Source organism: Leptidea sinapis, chromosome 37 (assembly GCF_905404315.1).
Source record: "Leptidea sinapis chromosome 37, ilLepSina1.1, whole genome shotgun sequence".
Lineage (NCBI taxonomy): Eukaryota > Metazoa > Arthropoda > Insecta > Lepidoptera > Pieridae > Leptidea > Leptidea sinapis.
In genome coordinates, this window is record NC_066301.1 from 7,770,297 (window position 1) to 7,795,562 (window position 25,266).

General features: G+C 35.8%; 1 protein-coding gene and 1 long non-coding RNA gene across 2 annotated transcripts in view; one reads left to right on the top strand and one right to left on the bottom strand.

Moving 5' to 3' along the window:
• Window positions 1–19,114, top strand: part of LOC126975803 (uncharacterized) — a 124,174-nt gene extending 105,060 nt beyond the window's left edge. The window contains exon 3 of the long non-coding RNA XR_007731801.1: window positions 19,062–19,114. This is a non-coding gene — a long non-coding RNA (uncharacterized LOC126975803). The remainder of the gene's footprint in view (window positions 1–19,061) is intronic.
• The window catches only part of LOC126975745 (calcium/calmodulin-dependent protein kinase kinase 1), a 238,813-nt gene extending 215,415 nt beyond the window's left edge, over window positions 1–23,398 (bottom strand). The window contains exon 1 of the mRNA XM_050823758.1: window positions 23,278–23,398. Within this exon, the coding sequence (XP_050679715.1) occupies window positions 23,278–23,298 (21 nt within the window). The 5' untranslated portion in view covers window positions 23,299–23,398. The remainder of the gene's footprint in view (window positions 1–23,277) is intronic.
• Between the last annotated feature and the right edge of the window lie 1,868 nt (window positions 23,399–25,266).

The window sequence follows — 25,266 nt, forward strand, 5'->3', positions numbered from 1 at the left end:
AATCCACTCCAATTAAGTTACTAAAGTGTATATCTTAGTATTAATTTTTACAATGATAAGGTTATTTATGTTTAAAAATATATAATAGTTAAAAAAAAAAACTAAAAAGCACGCTTTATATAAAATTCTTTTTAAGATATTATTAAAATAATAATTCTTCTACACCCCACGTTTTTTTTACAATAAAATATATTTTTTTTACACTATCTTCAATTTAAATTTATTTTCTATTTTTTAAGTTGAATTTTATATAAAGCGCGCTTTTTACTTTTTTTTTTCACTATTATTTATGTTTCATTTTTTAAGTTAAATTTTCTATAAAAGCGTATTTTTAAAACTATTAAGTACGTTAACATCAATTCCTGCCTTATCGACTATAGATAGATATATAGACTATAAAAAAATCATATTTTGCAAATTGAAAAATTGAATAATTTTATCAATTTAGTGTAATGTTCTCGATAAATCTACAAAGTTTGAACGAAATCTAGCCGTTTAAAGTGGGTCAAAATCGCGCCCAAAGAAGTCGGTTACAAACATACATACATACAAACATACAGGTGAAGCTAATATAAAGCGTCTAATAACAACCTTCCATTGAAAGAGAAATGTCCATGAACCGTCAGAGAAGCTTCACAATATCTATTCGGTACCTACGTCGAGTGAACGTGAGTTAGACCAATACAAATACCCAGCTTTTATATCACTTAGAAATAATATTTCTATACAGCCTTGAAGGAAACTTTCGATACACAAAAATGGCCGTTATTTTTCCATTTATACTTGGCAAAATTATATATGTGCAACGGGCCTGGCTACAAATTTTAAGGTTTAAAAAGTTATGTAAGTTACTTGACGATGTAACATTATAACACAATACAATTAAAATTCAAATAATTTATTCAAAGTAGAACTTTAAAACTTATTGATCGTCAAAATCTACCACGCATTCCAAAATATTCACCTCAGACCTGAGAAAAACTTAGATTATTTAATTTACAATAACATATTTTAATAATTAAATGACATGGGGCGGTCACTTTATTGCCAATGGCATTATTAAGGAAGTAGCAAAAAATAACGGGTTGCATTCCAGGAGTTAAAAACTTGAACATTAATGTTGTGCATTTTTTAATATCTTGTGAGTAGTTACGGAATAATTTCGTACGAATTGATTTATTTATTTGTTTAAAAGGACTAGCATTTAAGTGGTTCAATACAATAATAATTTATTGTATCTGTGCTATTGTACACAAAAATGACAATTTGTATTACATAAAAAGAATTTACTCTTCAGAACTATTACAATTATTTTACATTAAAAAGTTTATCTTTCGGAAAGATCCACAATTTCAACGACTGTCTTACGAATTTTCGATCAGGTCACGTGTCCTGACGCGAGTTTAACATTTTATACCAATCCCAAGAACGTTTCAATGCCGCTAAAGAAGTTTTCACTTCAAAAAGAAACGTAGACAGTAACAGTTCTGCATATAATATGAACAGGCAATGCAACCCATGACTACAAAATAAATGATCTTATCTTATCTTAATGCTTTAGGTATCTATATTCCTACAGCCATGTATCTCAAGAAAATCCTTCACATTTCTCTTCATTTCTTTTTCGATTAAAGTGCTTATTTATGTAACGCCTAAGTATTTTATGATCCTCACTCCGAACAAATACAGTAAACTTGTAAGAATACTGCGATAACAATTCTATTGTAATCGAAACATGAAACAACAAAGCCTCTAACTAAATACAGGGTCGAACAACGAAACCGGAGCTAAATTAAATCTGATACCACAATATTGGTTCGAGAATGCTAATTGAAACTAAATTAAAAGGACTTCGGAAAGGTTATTTACATCAAAAGATAATCCTAATGATCGTTTACTTAAAAAAAATCAGATTCTTATAAATAAACTAGCTGACCCAGCAAACGTTGTATTGAATATCTAATATCTGAATATCTAAATGATCGGACAGCCTGGGACTAGATTGTGATTATTTTATAGCGACTGTACGATATTGTATATTTTTATTGAAAAGAGCGCATAAAAAAAGAATACTGGGAGAGTTTCTTGCGCCGCTTCTTCTCTCTCAGAGCGCCATTTGTTTCCGAAGCGGTAGTAGTATCTAGTAGTATAAGAAATGACATCAAAAAGAATTCTAAAGGAATCAATTTTGAGAAAATAAATGCCTTTTTATGCCTTTTATGGCCGATATCAAAATCGCGATACAAAAGTAACTGTTGATCGTAGATGGGTGAAAATTTAAAGATGTATGTATTTTTTAATGTTGACTCATAATCAAACAAATTAAAAAAAAATGTCAGAAAAATTAAAAAAAAATTTGGCACCACCCTTTACATTAAGTCCGATTTATGTTGTCCGATTCTCAGACCTACCCACCTGCACTCAAAATTTCATGAGAATCGGTCAAGCCGTTTCGAAGGAGTTAAACTACAAACACCGCGATATGAGATGTTTATATATTAGATATTATATTGAATATTATTATGTACGATAAAAAGCTAGCAGCTAATTTAATATTGCTTATTTACAGATATAGTTAAATTTTTCAAAATTAAGACTCAACTTTATTATAAACAATAATTTATTTGTGTTGATATTTACGATTTGATACTATGGCCGTACCCAATATTCAGTCTATCTCTTACTTGAGATAAAAATCGTAACTATCCTTGACTTTTCTGTCCCAATAAACTTATCGGCGGTCACTCACCTTATCCGTACACGCTGTCGAAGTGAGCTGTGGAAATTACAATTCACGCGTCCCAATATAACGGCGGTTCCCAATATACTATCTACAGATAGAGATAAATTACTACCTTCTACTGTCAGTAATTAGCTGTCAATAATCTGAAGCTGTCCCAATATACCCGATAAGTCATTCTTATCGCCTTATATTGGGACGCGTGAATTGAAATTTCCATACCAACTTCTATCGGTGGTAAGCTATACGTCGTCCCATTGACAGACAGCGTGTACGGATAAGGTGAGTTACCGTCGATATGTTTATTGGTGATCTGTGGATGGAATAGAATATTATAAAAATCGCGATACAAAAATAGGTGTTGGTCGTAGAGGGTTGAAAATTTAGGATTTTACGTACTTTTTTTATGCCGTATCATAAAAAAAAATTGTCCATAAAAATTAAAATAAAATTTTGGACCCTTAACATTTAGGGGGATGAAAAATAGATGTTGTCCGATCCACCCTAGCCGATATGCACGCTAAGATTCACGAAAATCGGTCGAGCCGTTTCGGAGGAGTTCAATTACGTACACCGTGACGCGAACATTTTATATATTAGATTGCGTTTGCAGTAGACATCGGCACAGATTGTTTTGCTTTTGCATAGGCCTCCCTCAGGCTCTTTCAGTGTTCTCGGTTATGAAACATCCGGTAGAAATACTGCTATATAATAAATACCCTTCAAATTGGACAGTAGAACGCACTGTCCAGGAAATTCTTAGAAGTGCTTTTTAATATTAAACAGAAATTTTCTTTTACTGTGCAAATCAGGATGATGACTGTACTCACACTGTTGGAGATGGACGTCATGTCATCTAGAATTTGTGTCGCGGTTGTTATTAGTGAATTACAGTAAAAGATAACATTTGAATGAAAAACGATCGCTTGATTATAAGGTTAACTTTAATAGCGCAGTACTTCAAATTCAAATATTTTTATTCAAAATAGGATGTGACATCACTTATTCAAAGTCAAAAACTATCACCCATTCCAAAAGAAATGCCTCAGACCTGAGAAGAATGCGCGCAACAAACTTTTTTTTTCATCAAAGTAATATTGTGCAATTAAACTTATTATTTAATAGCCTGAGGGCGATCGCTACATTTTTTTTTTATGGAATAGGAGGACAAACGAGCGTACGGGTCATCTGGTGTTAAGTGATCACCCCGCCCACACTCTCCTGCAACACCAGAGGAATCACAAGAGCGTTGCCGGCCTTTAAGGAAGGTGTACGCGCTTTTCTTGAAGGTACCCATGTCGTATCGCCCCGGAAACACCGCACAAGGAAGCTCATTCCACAGCTTCGTAGTACGAGGAAGAAAGCTCCTTTAAAACCGCAATGTGGAGGACCGCCACACATCCAGATGGTGGGGATGATATCGTAACTTGTGGCGTGTCGTGCGAAGGTGAAATTCGGCGACAGGAATCAGGTTGAACAGCTCTTCGGAACACTCCCCGTGATAAATGCGGTAGAAGATACACAATGAAGCGACGTCTCTACGCAACGCCAAGTGATCCAGCCGTTCACAGAGTACTGGGTCCCCGACAATTCGAGCTGCTCTGCGTTGCACGCGGTCAAATGGATCGAGCTGATACTGGGGTGCGCCAGACCAGAGATGACAGCAATACTCCATGTGAGGCCGGACCTGCGCTTTGTAGAGCGCTAGAATGTGGGCCGGCTTGAAGTATTGCCGTGCTCTATTTATGACGCCCAGTTTCTTTGAAGCCAGTTTGGCTTTGCCCTCCAGATGGCCACGGAATTGGCAATTGCTCGAGATTTCGAGACCCAGTATTCCGATACTAGGCGAGGCTTTAAGGGAAGTGTTCTCGAAGAGCGGTGAACGGCAAATGGGGTTTTTTGTGGTAAACGCGCAAACTTGAGTCTTCTGGGGGTTAAATTGGACAAGGTTCAACTTACCCCATTCCGCGACCTTCTCGAGAGAGGACTCGATAGAAGACACAAGTTTCTCCCGGCACTGGTCGACGTTTTCCCTAGAGAGACCTGCATGGCCCGTGTATACGGCATCTCCAGTGCTGTTGTCTGCATAGCAATGCATGTTGGCGGTGTCCAACATATCAGTGATATGCAGAAGAAACAGCGTGGCAGATAGCACACAGCCTTGGGGCACTCCAGCGTTCACGGGCTTGGGCTTCGAGCAATAACCGTCGACAACGACCTGTATGCTGCGCCCAAACGCTGGAAGTTTTGCGAGGAGCGTCTTCTGCCATACACGATCAAAGGCCTTCGCTATATCGAGACCAACTGCCAGGCCTTCCCCCTTGCTTTCAATAGCCACCGCCCATCTATGTGTCAGGTATACCAGAAGATCGCCAGTCGACCGACCATGGCGAAAGCCGTACTACCGGTCGTTGATCAACGGGTGACCCTCAAGGTATACCAAGAGCTGGCGGTTAATTATGCTCTCCATGATTTTGGAGAGTAGGGAGGTAATAGCAATAGGCCTGTAGTTTGCCGGATCCGAACTGCCTCCTTTTTTTGGGATAGGATGGACAAGGGCTGACTTCCATGAGTCAGGGACTACGCCTTTTGAATAAGAGTGCCGGAATAAACGCGTTAGCACCGGCGTCAACTCAGGGGCACACGTTCTAAGCACGATTGGAGAAATGCCATCCGGCCCGCTCGACTTCCTGACGTCCAACGAAAACAGAGCTCGCCTAACAGTTTTCTGTCGGAACTGTACTTCAGGCATGGAGCTCTGACACCGCGGGATGGTTGGCGGTGTTTTTCCGTTGTCGTCAAGAGTCGAGTTGGAGGCGAAAAGAGCGCACAGGAGATCGGCTTTCTCTTTTGCCGTATGGGCCAGGGTGTCATTCCTCATGTGCAACGGCGGCATGGACGGCTGGTTGAAGTTACCAAGAGCAGCTTTCGACAACGACCAGAACTTGCGTGTTCCGGTCGGGTAACTGGAAAGCTGCTCGCCAATTTTGACGACGTGCTTCGATTTCGCACGGGCGATTTGCCGCAAAAAATCTGGAGGCACGGTTATATTTCCTCTTCATAACTTTGCAGTTCGGATCCTTTGAGCCCAGCGCTGCAACCCAAGTTCGATACGCCTGTTTTTTACAGTCAGATGCTGCTTTAACTGACGCATCGAACCAGGGCTGTGATCTGCCACCGATCGGTACTACAGAGCTTGGTATAAAAATATCCATGCCCTGCAGTATCACATCGGCTACTGCAATGGCGCAGGTACTAGGATCATCCGAAGGGAAACAAACCTTGCCCCAAGGGTAGGATGCAAAAAAGGAACGCATCCTATCCCAATCTGCTGACTTGTAGTGCCAAACGCGGCGATTCGCTGGTGGTCTGCGACGTTGGCGTCGGATAGGCACTATACTCCTGACCATGCAATGGTCGGACGTTCCGAGAGGGGCGTCGACAGAGACCTGGTAACCATCGGGATGTGTGGTCAGCAGAAGATTCAATAAGGACGGCATGTGGCTATCCACATCCGGGAGCCGCGTCGGCGACTCAACCAATTGGGACAGACCATACGCCAATGCAAAATTATGCACAGATCGCCCTGCGTAGTCTGTGGTACGTGATCCAAGCCATTCGGCATTGTGCCCGTTGAAATCACCCAAGACTACGATTTCAGAGGAGGGGATCTGAGCAAGCACGTCATCAAATGCCGCTTGAACGCAGCCCATGAGGCGATCCGTTTCTGCGTTACCACTATGGGACCTGTAGACACACGCATAGATGCAGACGCGGTCCTCTAAATCTACGCGGAGCCAGAGAGTAGACAGGCCCTACCCTCGAAATTGCCGAGACGGACGAGCCGGTACCCTCCTGGGGTAATTTCTCTTTAAATACCGCTCTCATATTTTGTTGGGGGGGTGGGGGGGGGAGAATGGCCTCCAGTCCTCGACACCAACCTATGCGAAACATAGCTAAACTAGGCCGCTACTTCACGCCGGTATTCTGTGCGAGTGTGGTAAGTCACCCGGACGAGTCTGGCCCGATTGTGCTGACGTCATAAGACAGCAGCATGACTCTCCCTCTTTTGAAAAGCCCGTAGTCGCCTCTTACGACACCCTTGGAAAATCCATTCTAATCTGTGGTATCATTTAGAAAGTCATATATGTTATAGTAACCTTTACCACACAATCGCTTTTTAACAATTCTTTTGAATAACGTAATACTTTTGTTTTAATGATTTTCTGGGATCTTGTTGTAAAATCATAATATACGTCGCCCCACAGAAGACTTTCTTACTCGACTTAGCAGAGTATTAGGCATTATAAGTTTATGTTTGTTCCTGGTGCTAACATTATGTTTATGACAGTTTCTAGCAAATTCACTTATGTGCCTATGAACATAGTTTACATTATCAAGAATATATTGAGAAGCAACAGTTATGAGAGATGTTATGTTACTCTTATCGCTTTTATGTCCTTCCATTGCCTTGGAAACTAACCTTCATATCACCTATAACTATCTTTATTGGCCGCCTCTGTCTTCAGTCTGAAGCTGTCATGTACTTGAATGGAGCTTAAAAATGAATAGGACAGTCCCAGATCCAAGGGTGTCGTAAGAGATGAGTAAGGGCTTTTAGAAGTGCGAGAGTCACGCTACGGTCTTATGCGGTCACACTCGCATAGAATAACGCAAAAAATAAAGCACGTGAATTAGTGGCCTGGCGCCGCTATGTTTCGCGTAGGTTAGTGTTACTACATCAGAATATGTTGCTACATCAGAATATGTCAGCGGTCCACAAATAGATTTTACCCTACCGTTTCTACCAGAGTCAGAGAATCTCTCCCCGAACATTCTTGCTCGGGTCGCCCGTCGTATTCTTTGAAGAGCACACGACAGCAGCGCATGTCCGAGAACAAACTATAACTTTAAATCTATAAATATTTATTTTATTAAGCGAAATAATTTTCAAATAATACAAAAAATCAAAACGGTTTGCTAATGTTGCAAATGATTTTGAGTAAATGTAGTTAGTTATACTTTATATACATAAGCATCCATCTCTACTCTGTGGTTATACATTGTTATGTTTATTGAAACTAAGCATTCCTTTTTTCCTAGCCCAAAGTTTTTATTATTATTTTTAAATAAAATGAAATGACATACCTAGAGCTTAGCGTGATTTTGTATTTTAGTTACTATACAGGTTAAAATGTATTGTGAACCACATAGTTCACTCCGTAAATAGGAAATCAAAGAGTAAATTGAGAATATCCACGTAGGCTACATGATTACAACGAAAACAAACAAAAGCTTGTCTACAAACAGTGTGAGTTGCAGGGCAAGCTAAACAAGCAGTATCAGCGGGAGACATGTCAGTGACTGCAGCGTGTTTACCAGAGACATGGACGTTTCAATTTGCAGAGCGACGTGACCGAGTAGCGATGAAGCCGTGAATAATGGATGCAGATGTGTACCTACCCAGGACAATATATGTATAGACGGAGCATCAAATTCAAATTCAAATATTTTAAATCTAAATAGGATGTGACATCACTTATTGAAAGTATACTACCACGCATTCCAAAGATAATGTTTCAGACCTGAGAAGAATGGGCGCAACAAACTCAGTGGGCTTTTTTTTCATCAAAAAATATGTTTACAAAGTAATATTGTACAATTAAACTTATTATTCAATAGCCTGAGGGCAGTCGCTCCATTCCTAATCTGTGGAATCATTTAGAAAGTCATTTATGTTATAGTAACCTTTGCCACACAAACGCTTCTTAACAATTCTTTTGAATAATGTTTTGCGTAACGTAATGCTTTTGTTTTGAACTTTTTCTGGAATCTTCTTGTAAAAGCACACAAAAGACTCACTAATTACATCATATCAATATACGTATTTATTATGTATTAGGTTGTAGGATAAGTCGACGAGACGAGCAGGACGTTAAGCTGATGGTAATTAATTCGCCCTGCCCATTTCTTGAAAAACCCTAAAATTCGGAGTGGCACTACAATTGCGCTCGTCACCTTGAGACATAAGATGTTGTCTCATTTGCCTAGTAATTTCACTAGCTACGATGCCCTTCAGACCGAAACACACTATCGCTTACACATTACTGCTTCACGGCAGAAAAAGGCATGCTGTGCAAAGAAGCCTCCCACTGGCAAATGCCCTAAGTAGCTTCTTAGACGTAGACACTCTTGGGCCTGGGATTCTGCTAATCTTTAAATGCCCCGAGGAAGCACAGGGCATAATCGCTGAATAATTTATTTTTCAGAAATTTCCAGTATCACAATAAAAAACCAGGAAACGATAGAAAAGTGAGCCCCGACTTCATAGATCAATCACTAACAAAAGCAACTTCAAACTGTATTTTTCACAAACTTCTCATTCATAAGGAATTCCATTTACATTGACTACATTCAATAAAAATTCCAATTGAATTTTCGCTTTCGTCTCCTGTGATCTCGTCTAATAAATAATTCAGAAATAATGCTAAGTGAACTTGTAAATTAAAAACGATTTTATGTCTTCTCTGGAGGATGCTTGGAAATGATCTCGACGAGCCTTTTTTAATTATCATCAGGTAAAGTGAGAGAGGTATAGAACAGTTAAAAGTTAGTTTTTAACGTATTAAGGCATATAACGTATCTTGTTATGTGCCTTTTAATACTGACACGAGACGGGGTCAGGGATTGGCAATAATATTCCGCTTATAGGAACGAGTCTATATTTTCGTTCACTTTTCTGAACTTGCACTTCACTGGTATGCCGCTGTTCCTCTTGTCGGCGGCGGTACCTTCAACAGATCCTACCGCACTGAACACTAGTTCTCTTTTATCTTCTTCTTCTCCTGGATCACTTTCCGCAACTTCTTCTTTTCCTTTACACTTTCGAGTCTGAACTATGAACTGTCGTAGGCCACGCTTAGTAAGGCTTATATACCCCCGGATCTGTTCTATTTTCAAAATTGATTCTCTTCCAATTTAAAATGCACTAGAAATTTCTTTTAACTATTTTATACTGCTTACACATTTTCAGCCTTTTGTCTCTGTTCGATTTGATCTTGAACTTACTAGAAATTTCCATTAACTTTACAAAACCCAAAAAATTCCATACGCTGGTAGGTGTATCGAACCCGGGTCTATAGCGACTGAAGTAAACACTTATCCGCTGAGCTACAAGTATTGTTGACGGCGGTGTCGAAATTATCTATGCTACGCTATGTAAGTTTGGCAACTCTCGTCATGTACGTCGAAGCGTTGCTACGCGACAATATGTTAAAAAATGTATATCCTGGGGAAGAAAGAATATCTATCTCAAATATATAAAATTCTCGTGTCATGTTGTTAAACTTTGAACTCCTCCGAAACGGCTTGACCAATTCTCATTAAATTTTGAGTGCATATTCTTTCTTAGGTCTGAGAATCGGACAACATATATTTTCATCCCCCTAAATGTTAAGGTACACAATTTTTTTTTATTTCATTTTTTGACTTTTTTTTAAATTTGTTTGATTATGAGTCAGCATTTAAAAATACATACAACTTCAAATTTTCACCCATCGACGATCAACAGTTACTTTTGTATTGCGATTTTAATATCGACAATACAACGTTGCTGGGTCAGCTAGTGCATATCTATAAATCTATAAGTATAAGAGATTTCCACCTATGTATTGGCTCATCAAGATATCTCTGGCACCATAGAGCGCAGAGACATGACGTAATTGGATAGGAATATTCCATTCACCGAGTAGACGTCAGCTAAGAACGGATAATACGAAATTCCACCTGCAAGAGTTTTCATTATGAACAGAACAATGTCTGTCGGGTCACTTAGTATATACTCGTAATATAATCAATCACCAGGGGCAGTTTTCCCGTGAACAAACGACTTTATTTCTTGACCCCTGGCTTAGCTTGCCTATTTATAAGTGTATCTCTTGCCCCTTTGCCCCCTCATATAAAAATATAGAGCCAATAATAAAAAAACATTGAATAGAGAGTTTATTTTAATTATTTGACTGTCCTAGGCTATTAAATAATAAATTTTACTGTACGATATTACATTGTAAGCATATCATATTTATGACAAAAAAGAAGCCCGCTGAGTTTCTTGCGCCTGTTCTTCTCAGGTCTGAGGCAATTTTTTTCGAATGAGTGATAGTCGAGTAGAGCCATTAATATTATAAGCTATGTACCTACGTAGGTCCCCATTGAAATAATGAAGTAATTAATTTTATTTACAGGCTGTAAGAATATACGGCAGATCATATGTGAGTTTATACTGTGTATTAGTTGGGCATGTTTTGCACAAGAAATCGGCTAGATGGGTCCCAGAAGAGTGCAGAGTGTGTATTTCGATTGGAAGTAGTTAAATTATTGGTTTACTGAAAGTTACCATTATGTGGCTCCATGTGCGTGTGTGTCACAATACATGATGGCGCTCAGAATCTTGTATTTTTGAAGTGAAGTTCGTAAGTATCGTTGTGATTTGAAACTCGATGAAACGAAAAAGCGAGACGATAGAGACCCAAACAGGTAAATGTATAGGATTCAGCTGGCGAGAGAATGAGATAGAATACACCACACGTTCTCGGTCTCTAAAAATGATTTAAAACGATGGGATTTAACATGAGAGAAAATGAGATAGGTAATATTGTGCTGTGTTTTGGTACCAGGCGATCATCGTTGAAGAAGAGATTGTCTTATATATGACGTGAGTATACCATAATATATTCTGACGTCATACGCACGACGTATTAGGTACTATAAATAAACACCAGGAGAACATAAATATGGTAACGGTGATAGTAATGTCTTTCCTATTTAGGAACCGGCCTGTTCTAGTAATAAAATTAGAAAAAGTATCGAAGCGACCTTTTGTCAAAAAAATAAATTTTGTAATCTTGTAATACAAACTAAAGGTTCCGTACCGATTGTGATGATATTACGTTCCAATTTAGGGAACCGTTTGATGCGTGTTCTCCTAACAAGATCAAACTTGAAATGTTGGGAGGTATTTTGATTTTTTTTTACGTTTGGTTGAGTTGACAACTTAACATCATCTAATAGATCATAGATTACCCTTTTAATAGTATAGGAGAAATATTTTACGTTTGGTAGAACAATATTTAAACTCCGAGCAAGCTTACCGTTCAAATATTGTTTATGTGGCTAATAGGTGACTCCTATTCACTTATGGTTCAGTTAACGTTCCAGGGAAATGATGAAAGAGTTTGAATTTAGAGCAAAATGTGGGGTAGGACCAGAATTTACCGTCAACGATTTTGATATAACACTGCTGAGCGGCTCTGCATCACGATGAGGTTTACCTCGACGTAAGACGTCTTCACGTCATTCCCGTAAAAACTATACGTATGAAAAAGCATCTATAAATAAAATTTGAAAACAAAATTTTATGAACGATGCGGGTCTCAAACGACGACTTCTCGTGTTCCGTGCGAGTGCTCTTCCAGCTTAGCTAACCGTTCGATTGACGTATTGTCATAAAATCTTGTATGCTTTGTTCAACTCCCAGGTTGTGGCTTCATCTACAGGATGTACTTTACAATTGATAACCTACTCAACCCCAGTATTTGCATATAACGAAATTGTCTTGAGATGTCGCTCTTATAAATCTAAACAATTTGTGTATTAATCCTAGAAGTGAGGGTTATCACTTTTAAAAACATAACAAATTGTTTGAAAAGCATCTAGGCATATTATTTACAGATAATATACAACAACATTCGTATATTATAAGATAATCAGTATTAAATCAAGGTGAAATTCATCAACTTAATAAGTTTTCAGTTGAGAGATATATCAAATTAGTTTGACTTACTAAATAGACAAATCTATCCTTTTACGCTAACTTTCATTTCAATAACCTATCGACGTAAAACATGGGACTATAACTATGTACATAACTATGGATAGAAAAGATCTTGTAATTAAACTGTGATAGTAATGTAACTAGAGATACGTTATTCAAAACGGCCGTATTGACCACCATATCGATGGATATGTATAAAAAATATGAGTTCGTCCTGTATTTTTTTTAAATAAATAGCCATATTAGATTAATTTATTAATAAGTAAAAAATTGCGACGATTGCGAAACTGAAGTGGCAGTGGGCAGGGCACATAGTTCAATGGACAGTAAAGTCCTGGAATGGCAACCGCGTACGTGAAAACGCTTGGTACCACAAGATGGACCGATGGTCTGTTCAACGTCACTAGAACTCGTAGGATGTGGGCAGAGCAGGACTGATCAGGGCATGCAATGAAAAGTGGATTCTTTCCGATAGCCGTAAGCGAAAAATGCAATGGTTGATCCCAGGCCAAACGCCGCACCTGATTCCTAAAGCAAAAGTTACCAATAAAAAGGTAATGGTAACTGTTTGGTGGTCTCAGCATGGTGTTTTTCACTATAGCTTTCTCCGACTGGTCAAGCAATAACGGCAGATGTCTATTGTGCTGAACTCCGAACAATGATAGCAAAACTAGCCGTGAAACAGCCCCGACTCATGAATCGATCTTCACCATTATTGTGCTCCATGATAACGCGAGACCTCGTACAGCACGATAAACTGTTTTATATCTACAGGAACTGCAATTAGAAGCCATACGTCATCCTCCGTATTCGCCAGACCTTTCTCCAACAGACTATCATTTTTTTCGTGATTTGGACAATTTTCTACGTGATAGAAAGTTTTCTTCTCAGGAGGCAGTACAAAATGCTTACACGCAGTTTGTCGAATCTAGATCATCACAGTTCTATCGCAAAGGCATAAATGACCTTCCTATTAGATGGCAGCAATATATAGATAATAATAGTAATTATTTTCATGAAATTATTCAACATATTCATATATTATTTTTGATTCTGGTACACTTTTCTTCATTATGGCAACAGCGGAGGTCGTTGAGGAATTCAATTCCTTTGTTGTGGAGAGTGGAATATCAGTAAAAAATAATTCAAAAGCGTTGGCTACTTCAGTGTCTTCGTTTAAAAGTTTGTCTTTTATTTTTTTTTTGACGACCCATATAGCCGAATGGTTAGTGACCCTGACTTCTAAGCTAGAGGTCCCGGGTTCGAATCCCGGTAGGTGCAATCATTTATATGATGAATATGGATGTTTGTTTCCGAGTCATGGATGTTTATATGTATTTATGTATGTTTAAGTAAGTATATTGTATTAAATATATCGTTGTCTTGTACCCATAGTACAGGCTATGCCTAGTTTGGGGCAAGATAATTTGTGTAAAAGTGTGTCAATATTATTATTATTGTTATTATTATTTGTAATTTGTGCTTATTATTTACTCGACTTGCCCGTCCTGTTTCATTATTAATAACTTCCCATATAGTTTTCATTCTATTTGTGCTATTATGTATTTTCGAACATAGAAATTTGGATTTAGCTAAGAGACAGTCGGTTCTAAACTGCTTTGAGTACTGTTTAACATATTCCTTATAGATATAAGCGATAGAAATCGCTTCTGTTGAATTGTTTGTCTCTATATAAGCCATACATTGTTTTCCTCCGTTTATGTAAGTCAGGTGTTGCCTATTCGCTGAACGTTAAAAAATTCGAGACCCTTATTGATCTAGGTGTAAATATTTCTTCATAGAGATCGATAAAAGAATGAAAAAATAAATTATACTTTTCGCTTGAAGTCAGGTTGTTCGATAAAAACAATAATATATGAATATGTTAAAATAAAAAAAAAACGAATTACAATTTTTCAATACAAATCGCCAATTTCATATTGTAACCCCTAATACAATATTATGGCTATTATTAAAGTGGTCAACTGCCCATATTAAACAACCCTACAAAGCTCTTTTAAAACGTAGGCTTAAATTGAAAATCTCGCGGGATTTTCCAATCAACGAAACAAGTTTGGTTTTCATGTTCAATTAATGCTACCTGTTCTATGATTGGACATGACTAGTTTCATATTATTTTTCAGAAAAAAATTATGTTTTCTAATTTTGTTACTGGCAGGTATACTGTGGGTTATAACCACATTGTATTGAATACTGTTTTATGCAATAAAAAGGAAAAAGATCTTGTGAGTTTTCTGAGGTAGGTGTTATAAGTAAGCTCCGCCTCTCCTACTTCTAATTAGCAGATGGGTATTTACATAAGCGTTGCTGACCTTTATATTATGAGATATCGTTTTATTCTGTCTTCATATCAAGCTGCCCACACAACTGTACAATCACGGTAATTTGTTCTATCTTAATACAAACGGTCGGAACCCAAATTATACCTACGTGGCTCGAGTTCGGTAGGCACTCGGTACACCAGAAAATTTAGACGAATGCACCGCATGAACAAACGCACATTGTGATGGTTTTGTGAGCGTGCGATTTGAGAATACTTTTTAGTAAAATAAAGTATTAATTATTTACATTATAGAATTTATTTTAAGCAATAGTTTTATTTAGAATAATTTATTAAACATTTTCAAATACGTATATATTTTAAATAATAACGAAAATAGCGTCTGGCGATAGTTATTTGAGTCCAAGTTAATTAGATATATCAGAAGCTTTAGGGATTATTATTAATGTACTACCGAAAATATTAAAAACTTATTATTCTAAAAAAATCGAAAAATAATTAAAAAATGAGTCCGTTTAATAGTCTAGGGGCAATCGCCGCGTGACTACCGAAAACTATTCTAGCTCAATTTTTTTATACAATCCTCTTAAAATTTGTCTACTAATGATATAAATGCATGTTGCCATACGGAAACGCACTGCCATATTGTTTAAACCAAAATTATCTAAACAATTGCAAGGAATTGTTATTTTTCAACCGGATAGTAACAAAAAAATAATATAAACTGATAAAAAGTAATTTTAATTACATGTTTCGATTCATGCTTAAATAACTCATGTAAAATTGATTCCAGAAAAAAATATGTGAAAATAAAATTGTAGAAAGTTAAATTATCAATTATGTTTATAAAATTTAGTCTCACAATCTTGATAAAGTTAATACTTTTATTAAAATTAAGTGATGCATACTTGTGAGTGCGCGAAATCTATATATATAAAAGAGAATGTATGTTTGTATGTTCCCTAATAACTCCAAAACTATTCGACCGATCTCAATGAAATCTTTTGTTATAGATTCGTTGAAGCTCAAGGAAGGCTTACATATATAATTTATATGGCAAAACAACGTTTGCCAGGTCAGCTAGTTACCAATAAAAAAATGTATAAACATATTAACTAAGTATTATAAAAAAATATTATTTATATACTTTTTTAAAATATATTTTTCATGTGCCAAAAGCACCCAAATTTGAGATTTTTCGAAACTTAAATAAATTATTTCTCTAAAATATTAACTTTATCGTGAAAAGTCATAGAACCTTTTTTATTTGTATTTTTAAAAAGAATATAAAAAATTATTGATTTATCTAAAAGTAAAGTTTTTTAGTTATGGGTTAGTGATAGTTTTAATATAATCCGCTACCTTCGCCAAACTCTAGGTACTACCCTTTACACATTCATTTACATAAATTATATACACGAAAAAAAATTGAAACCAAAATTTTATGAACGATGCGGGACTCGAACCCACGACCTCTCGAGTTGCGTGCGAGAGATCTTCCAACTGAGCTATCCGTTCGAGATACGTATCGTCATAAAATCTTGAATGCCTTGTTCAACTCTCAGGTTGTGACTTCATCTACAGGATGTTGTGGGTACAGAGGTCGTGGGGTCGAGTCCCGTATCGTTCATAAAATTTTGTTTTCAAATTTTATTAGTGTATTAATCCTAGAAGTGAGGGTTATCACTTTAAAAACATAACAAATTGAATAAATTATATAAATTTAAATCCAATATAAACTTGCTTCTAGTTCTTAAGGAATTTAATTTAAATGTAAAACATTATTAATCTGAGCTCCTATAAGTTTTATATTGAAAAAAAAATATAAATTTAACTGTCGTGTTTTTTAAAATTTAACTATCGTAGTTAGTTAATTACTAGTAGTAATTGATGACTTTTGAAAGATAACTATAAATCATACATATAATTGGGTGGTTGCTTAGATTAAGGATTAGTCTCCGTTGCGCTCCAACTAGATACCGCAGGCGTAGTCGCAATGTGCGGCAACTAATACTACTCGAACCAGTCTCGAACAATGTGTGACGTTGACGTGCACGTGCGTGTTCTGTTATACTTTGCAAATAATTGAAACTAAAATGTCGGTTTCCGAAGTAAAACTTTGTTAAAAGAATACTACAAGAAATAAGAAAGACACTGGGATATCACATATCATCAGTAAGTATTTTGTATTTTATTAATTTCAATGTAAAATAACACGAAGCGTATATCAAATATATAAAATTCTCATGTCGCGGTGTTTGTAGTTAAAATCCTCCTAGGTCTGAGAATCGGACAACATCTATTTATATTAAGGGTTGTCCGGTCCAAGCCAAATTTTTATTTTTAACTTTTTTTGACATTTTTTTTAAATTTATTTGATTATGAGTCAGCATTAAAAAGTACATTCAACTTCAAATTTTTACCCATCTACGATCAACACTTACTTTGTATCGCGATGTTAATATCGGCAATACAACGTTTGCTGGGTCAGCTAGTAAGTTATAAAATTTGAAAGATGCCATTGAGTGTCAAGATGCCCCGCACACAAGCATCTTTATAAATAGCCAATACTTACCACAGTATAAAGTTGCCGTAATAAAAAAGCTATTGTTCTTAGGTAGTACGGTATCTAGATCGAACTTAGCGGAGACCAATCATTAATCTAAGGGTCTATGTCTTAATAATCGTGATAATTAACTGTCGTTCGTGAAAATAAATTCATGAAACCTTAATAGACGTGTGTAACAATCTTGTTTATTATTTGTTCGTGTTCGTTGACTCGCTATTGTGTTTGTGTATTTCGTCTCGTCCCTGCAGACGTTGTTGTGTTACCAGTAGCGTAAAAGCTCTCACTTAATCATACTAAAAATAGAACCTTAGACAATACCACATTCAGTTGTGTAACGTTTTGCATTTAACATTTTCTTGAGAATTAGAAGCATGCTTATATTGGATATGAATTCATTTTATCTTTTTAATCAGTGTAGAGTGAACCATAGACAGGAGTAGAGTTCGGCGTAAAAAGTAGATTATATTAATACATCTAAACAAAATAATCATGTTGTAGTTTGTGTTTTAGTTTTATGCACTACCCATTACAATGCAGTGCCGCTCAGGATTCTTGAAAAATCCAAAAATTCTGCGTGGCACTACAATTACGCTCGTCACCTTGAGAAATAAGATGTTAAGTCTCATTTGCCCAGTAATTTCAGTAGCTACGGCGCCCTTCAGACCGAAACATAGTAATGCTTACACATTACTGATTCACGGTAGAAATAGGCGCCGTTTTGGTGCCCATAATTTAGCCGGCTTCCTGTGCAAAGGAGCCTCCCACTGGATTTGATCGAATAAAGCAAATGTTTGATTATGAATATAAATAGAGACTTCTAAACAATTGATATTTTTTTAAAGTGATAACCCTCACTTCTGGGATTCATTACACAAATTAATTTGTAAACAAAATTTATGAACAATGCGGGACGCGAACCCGTGACCTCTCGCGTTCCGTGCGAGCACTCTTCCACTGATCCAACCGTTCGAGTGATGAATCGTTCATAAATCTTGATAACCTGGTCAACCACAATATTTGCTTATTAGGAAATTGGCTTGAGATGTCACAGTTCTTTCAAATCTAAACAATTTTTAATTTTTTTTAAGTATCACTTCTGGGCATGTTAACACAAATTAATCACTGGAAGAACGCTCGCACGCTCACACCAGCACTCGAGGTAGCAGGTTCGAGTCCCGTATCTTTCATAAATTTTGTTTCCAAATTAATTTTTGTGTAATTTTAGACTTGATAAAATTTTTTGGATTTTATATGTGATAAAGCCATTTGGAATCATGATAAAATGAATCATCTGTAAATGCACAACACTATTAATTAACTGGCAAACCCACGGTATTGCGTCTAGATGTGTTAATTAAACAAAGGAACGTAACATAATTAATTCGCATTCTACTCAAAAATAGGGAATATTTATTGAACATTAGATTATTCATGGGTAATTACGTAGCTCTGTAATTATTAATTAAATCGATTTATCCTCATTTGAACGAAACAGCTGTTAACTTTGTTCCTTGAAACATGTAATTATATGATTTGGCATAAGATAATATAGAATCATGAACGCATAATACGGTAGCTTTACACAGTAATATTGTATTTTCTTTATTTTTTTTTTAAGAGATGGGAGGATGACGTTAAGAAAATAGCTGGTTCAACATAGACTCGCACTGCAAAAATGAGAAAAGACTGGAGAGCCTTAGAGGAGGCCTTTGTCGGAAGACAAGTTGTAACCGAACTATATAATCAATAGATATTAAAATTGTTAGTATATTAGTTAAACTCTAGTTAATAGTCAAAATGTGTTTTTCAGATAGTAGTCATAAGTAAATTAATTTTAGGCACACGAAACTACTCTGTGTTAAACTTGTTGACAACAATAAAGGCTTTTAATATTATTTTATTTATTTATTGTATTTTATCTCGTCTATTAGCGAGGCTCTCATAGTTAGTGATCCTTACGAGCTGACGAGATTATCAAAAGGTACTGTACCCTGTTATTTTATCATATTTGTAATATTAACTGTCCCCTCATTTGACTAAAGCATCTCTTTATCATCTATACAATTAATAAATAATAGTTAAACAAAAATAACGGGTTGCACTCAGAGAGTGTGGGCAGAAGTGAAAACTTGAACATTAACGTTGTGCATTTTTGAATATTTTGTAATGGTAAGGGAATAATTTCGCACGAATTGCTTTATTTATTAGTTTAAAAGTACTAGCATTTATGTGGTTAAATACAATATTCATTTATTGTGCTTTCGTATACAAAAATGACAATTTACAATACATAAAAAAATTTACACTTCAGAACTATTACAATTATTTAACATTCAAGAGTTTATCTATCGGAAAAATCAACTTTCATCCATAGTTTCAATAACTGTTTTACGAATTTTCGATCAGGTCACGTGCCCTGACGCGAATTTAACTTTTTATACGATTCCCAAGAAAAGTGCTCAACGCCGCTTAAGAAGTTTTCTCTTCTAAAACTGAAGTGCAGAAAATCATTTTCATTTAGTTTATATTAGGAATGGTGTGATTAATATTTGTCTATGCTCTTCGGCAAATATAAAAGTTACTTGTTTACAAACAACATTATTAGCTTATCACGCTTACCTTGAATCTGTTTTACGTTACGGACTGTTCTTGTGGGGCAGTTGTGCAAATATTTCTAGGGTTTTTCTAGGTTTCTTGCTTGTCTTTTATCTATCTGTGTGTATTTGTGAAAATCAATAGTAATTTATTCAAGAATGTTTGTGACACTAACCCTCAAAGAAACCGCAGGGATCCAAATAGATTAATATTCGACGAAATCCCACCGACCTTGAGTGAGTGTCAGAATAAACAATAAACTGCATATTAATTTAAATTATTAAATTAAATGCTTTTTAAGAAAAAACTTAAACAGTGGTTAAGTGAGTGATTATTTTATGACACTAATTAATTTCTAATTGTGATGAATGAATGATTAATTAAACAATATTTATTAATTAATTTGTTATTATGCGATTCTGTAATTATTTTATTTTTATGTTAATTTTATTATGTATTTAATTACTTATACCTAGTTAAACTTGTACCTATACCTAATTTATTAATGCCTAGTTAAACTTGCGGAAACATGTGAAACTGTATGATTGTACCATCGTAACATACCATGTTTATACGCAAATAAATTTGATTGATTGATTGTAAAAAAAAGAACAATTTAAAAGCTAGAGGTATTTAATGTTAATTCTTATGAATATTTATTGTTAGTCTGACAATATGGGACGAGACGAGCAGGACATTCAGCTGATGGTTATTGATACGCCCTGCGCATTACACTGCAGTGCCGCTAAGAATTCTTGAAAAACCCAAAAATTGTGAGCGGCAGTACAATAATTGCGCTCTTTACCTTGAGACTTAAGATGTTAAGTGTCATTTGCCCAGTAATTTCACTAGCTACGGCGCCCTTCAGACCGAAATAAAATAATGCTTACACATTACTGCTTCTCGGCAGAAAAAGGCGCCGTTGTGGTACCCATAATCTAGCCGGCATCCTGTGCAAAGGATCCTCAAACTGGAAAACTGTTATTATTGAACTTGGGCCTAACTCCCCCAAGGAAGTTCGATAAAAAGAGAGAATCGTAATAAGTGTTTCCTAATTAAGATAATTTCTGTTTATGTGTTTGTAAATTTATTTTATAGTAGAAGAGTTGCTGGCACGATTCATCTTCATTGGGTATCAGATCTTAAATATTATTTACTCACTGAAGGAAATCATTGGATGACATTTAAAAAAGGAAGTCAGAATTTGAAAAAATTACAATAAAATCCTTTCATTCATTCATATTTGAATTGATGTCAAACAATGAATGCTTTGCGAGAAGAAGAAAAAAATTAAGTAGCAGAGTTATTGTACCTGTGTTCTTACATTAGATTTTGCGTAAAATTTACGTTTTTATTATTATTTTAGTTAATCTGACGTTTCGTGACCTAATCAGAGCATGTTTTCAGTGGGAATACGGTTGACAGGAGTCGAGATAGTATTTGCCATACTTCACATTATAAAATCTAGCGCCATTTGTTGCCTCAGAGGTGGTATTTGCTATGGAGATATAGTTTTTCGCATAACTTACTGACAGTGTCTTTTTTTATATGTGTAGTTGTAGGTTATAATTTACAGATATTAACTAGAATCCAAGAATATTTAGCTAATACTAATCTAATATCCCATTTTGCAACCAATTATGATTAAAATATTCCAGAGAGCAAATCTTATAGCTGACTCTAAGGAGTGCGATAGTGGTAACTCTGCTTTCCTCCTTACATCCTGTTTATAGTTGATGAGATTCGTCGCAGATTTGCTTCCAAAAAATCATTGATATTATGTGGATTAGTATTCTTCCAATAAATAATCAGTTTATATTGGAAATGCAAAACCACAATTTGTTCTTCATAATAATATGATCACCTGCCATACCAACGAAGTTCATAAATTGTAAAAGATACTGAAAAAAAGTGTGTGTGTACACTTATCTATGCACGTTAGAAGTTATACTTCTTTGGCGTAACAAAACAATACCTTAAAATTATTTATTCGTCGTGCTATTCTACGTTTGTAGAAACAACAATAATTAAAAATCGTAAAATTAATTATTGAATATTCACGAATATGGCTATATTGACTTGGCCTGTCCTTATAATGGACGAAGAAACCAAAAAAAAATGTCGCAAACGTCAGAAAACTTCTGAAAACTTTTATTTTTAGATGTCTTGTGCGCGCGCAACGTAATAGTCAAAGAAGTGTATCTCCAATAACATCAAAAAGGTACAAACGTCATTATGTTTTGCTTTTATGCCAATGTAATCTTGCAGTTATTAACCTATTTAAATGTTCTTTTATTTTATTTGGATTGTTTTGATCTTCTCACCAATGCTCTAAATAGATAAAACAAACAATCGATGTAATTTGTCAAAAATGTGTCAAATGTCAATGATTGTTAATTGTCAATGTTTAAAAGACATAAACAATTATTGTAATTTGTCAGAACTGTGTCAAATATCAATAATTATTAATTTTCAATGTTTAAAAGACATTTGAATAAACAACTTTAACCTGTTACTTTTGTGCTACAGTGATGCGTGCGCATCTTAAAATTTCACTTTCATAATTTTTTCATAACACGCCTTAAGAAGTATAACTTCAAAAAAGGCTTTTGATTTATTCGTTTTACGCTATTTCTTATTCGTTCAACAACAAGTTCAGGGAATTATTATAGAATGCATCGAAAAGACTTAATAAATTATATAGTAATCGTATTACCATAATGATTTGTCATAATAGTTACTTTATTATGTCATAATTGATGTAAATATGCCCAAGAATACCAATTCATTACTTCATTTAGTTTTAATTAAACATTGCTTCATATTATAAATGATATATTTGGTTATCGTTGAGGAAAAATTGTTATTAAACATTATTATTTAGAAATGTGTCCTACGTTGTTCGCAAGCTCTTAAACTACGTCACTAATCAGCAACGACGTGCAAGAATACCTTGAAGTATTTTAAGTGACTTTTGCCCGATATCGGTGATTACAACTGGGACTCAATTAGTGTTTTATACATTATGTGGTAAAACATAAATTAATTTCCTTTATAATGCTGTCGCGTAAAAAATTTAATTAGATTTATACTATCGCGAACATTAATATTTCTGCTATACAATTAATACCAGATTGCTTTAGGATATAGAGCTAATTTATCAGATAGACACTGTAACAAGAGGACACTGTAATATGTGATAGACTTATTCTCAAAGGCTTTAAAGTTGCTTCACTTACTGTGCCGCCATTCTCTTCCATCTCACTTTCATAACAAAGTCAAAGAATAATAAAAGTCATAAACGCACACTTTCTCTCGGTTTTGTTTACATCTGAGCGGTGGCTACGGACACGACTGGTGTCGACCAAGGTTTGGTTGACACTGCGCGCGCCACTCCGTTTCCATGACAACGTGGTTTTACTTCCTTCATCAACTTAAAGCTCTTGCAAAGCACCGAGAGGCCTAACTGATATAATATTTTCTCTGCTTAAACTTTAAATATAACATCAAGGCTACTCACGGAAGAATGTGAATATTTATTTTTATTTCTTTAATTAATATTGAACACATCTAGAACTTATATCTCTGTAGTAATCCTGGAGCTCCTTCGTGGATGTTGCGATTGTAGGTATTAACTTTAATATTATTTGAAAATAAAAACAAACTTATCTGACATATGTCAAAACAATTGTCAATTCAATTTTCCAATTTTCCTGTTTGTCTCCATTTATTCTTTTAAAGTCTCAAAGCCTCTCCTAGTATCGGAATACTAGGTCTCGAAATCTCGAACGATTGCCAAGTTCGTGGTCATCTGGAAGGCAAAGCCAATTACGCTTCAAAGAAACTGGGCGTCATTAATAGAGCACGGCAATACTTCAAGCCGGCCCACATACTAGCGCTCTACAAAGCGCAGGTCCGGCCACACATGGAGTATTGCTGTCATCTCTGGTCTGGCGCACCCCAGTATCAGCTCGATCCATTTGACCGCGTGCAACGCAGAGCAGCTCGAATTGTCGGGGACCCAGTGCTCTGTGAACGGCTGGATCACTTGGCGTTGCGTAGAGACGTCGCTTCATTGTGTGTCTTCTAACGCATTTATCACGGGGAGTGTTCCGAAGAGCTGTTTAACCTGATTCCTGCCGCCGAATTCCACCTTCGCACGACACGCCACAAGTAAGGATATCATCCCCACCATCTGGATGTGTGGCGGTCCTCCACAGTGCGGTTTTCAAGGAGCTTTCTTCCACGTACTACAAAGCTGTGGAATGAGCTTCCTTGTGCGGTGTTTCCGCAAAAAAAGCGCGTACACCTTCCTTAAAGGCCGGCAACGCTCCTGTGATTCCTCTGGTGTTGCAAGAGATTGTGGGCGGCGGTGATCACTTAACAACAGGTGACCCGTACGCTCGTTTGTCGTCCTACTCCATAAAAAATAAAATAAAAAAGGGCTACTTCTTCAAGCTGTTTTTCCAGATTATGAAATCAATATCGTAATAGCAACAATATTGTAATTTTATCAAATATAAAAATATTTTTTGGTTTCGATAGAATCCACTGTAATTTAATTATACAGAATAATTTGTAGCTTGCTTGTGAGCATTCATTTTGTAATTTTAATGTGTCATGCGTACGTCACGGACTAGTATAAAGATAAGGACTCCGTGACACCTTACATAACAGTGTAGTACCAAAACAAGCCGGTTAACGTGTACATACATAGCCCCGCGCACACACTTACACTACTACAGGCCGATAGGCGGCCATTATGAGAATTGTCATCGTCTGTGACAGATCAGTTTGCGTCTCAATGAAATATTTTAAAAATGCCGTCGTGCGTTATGAAAAACTTTAAAAACGATACGTTTTGAATTTGTACTTGGTCCAAATTTAGCATTGTAATCTAATTACAGGTATTCTTTCCTGTAAAGGGGTATAGTGGTTCCGCGTTATAGGAAATCGTGTTATAGGTAGCTTTTTTTTTATTTGGGGGAAAAAAGGATTATCTTAAATCTACGTTCATATAAGTGGTTTATATGTTTTTAATAGGCTAAAAAAATTGTTCCTGAGATTTTTTTTAACTAAGATTTAAAGTTTGTAATGTAGCAAGAAGAGTTTAATTAACTAACGATTACTACAAAAGAACATTAAAAAAAACAACTTATGTTACAGAATTTATAAGCTTCACTATCAGTCATGTATTGTCGTAATACACTTGTTTATTAAATTTTTTT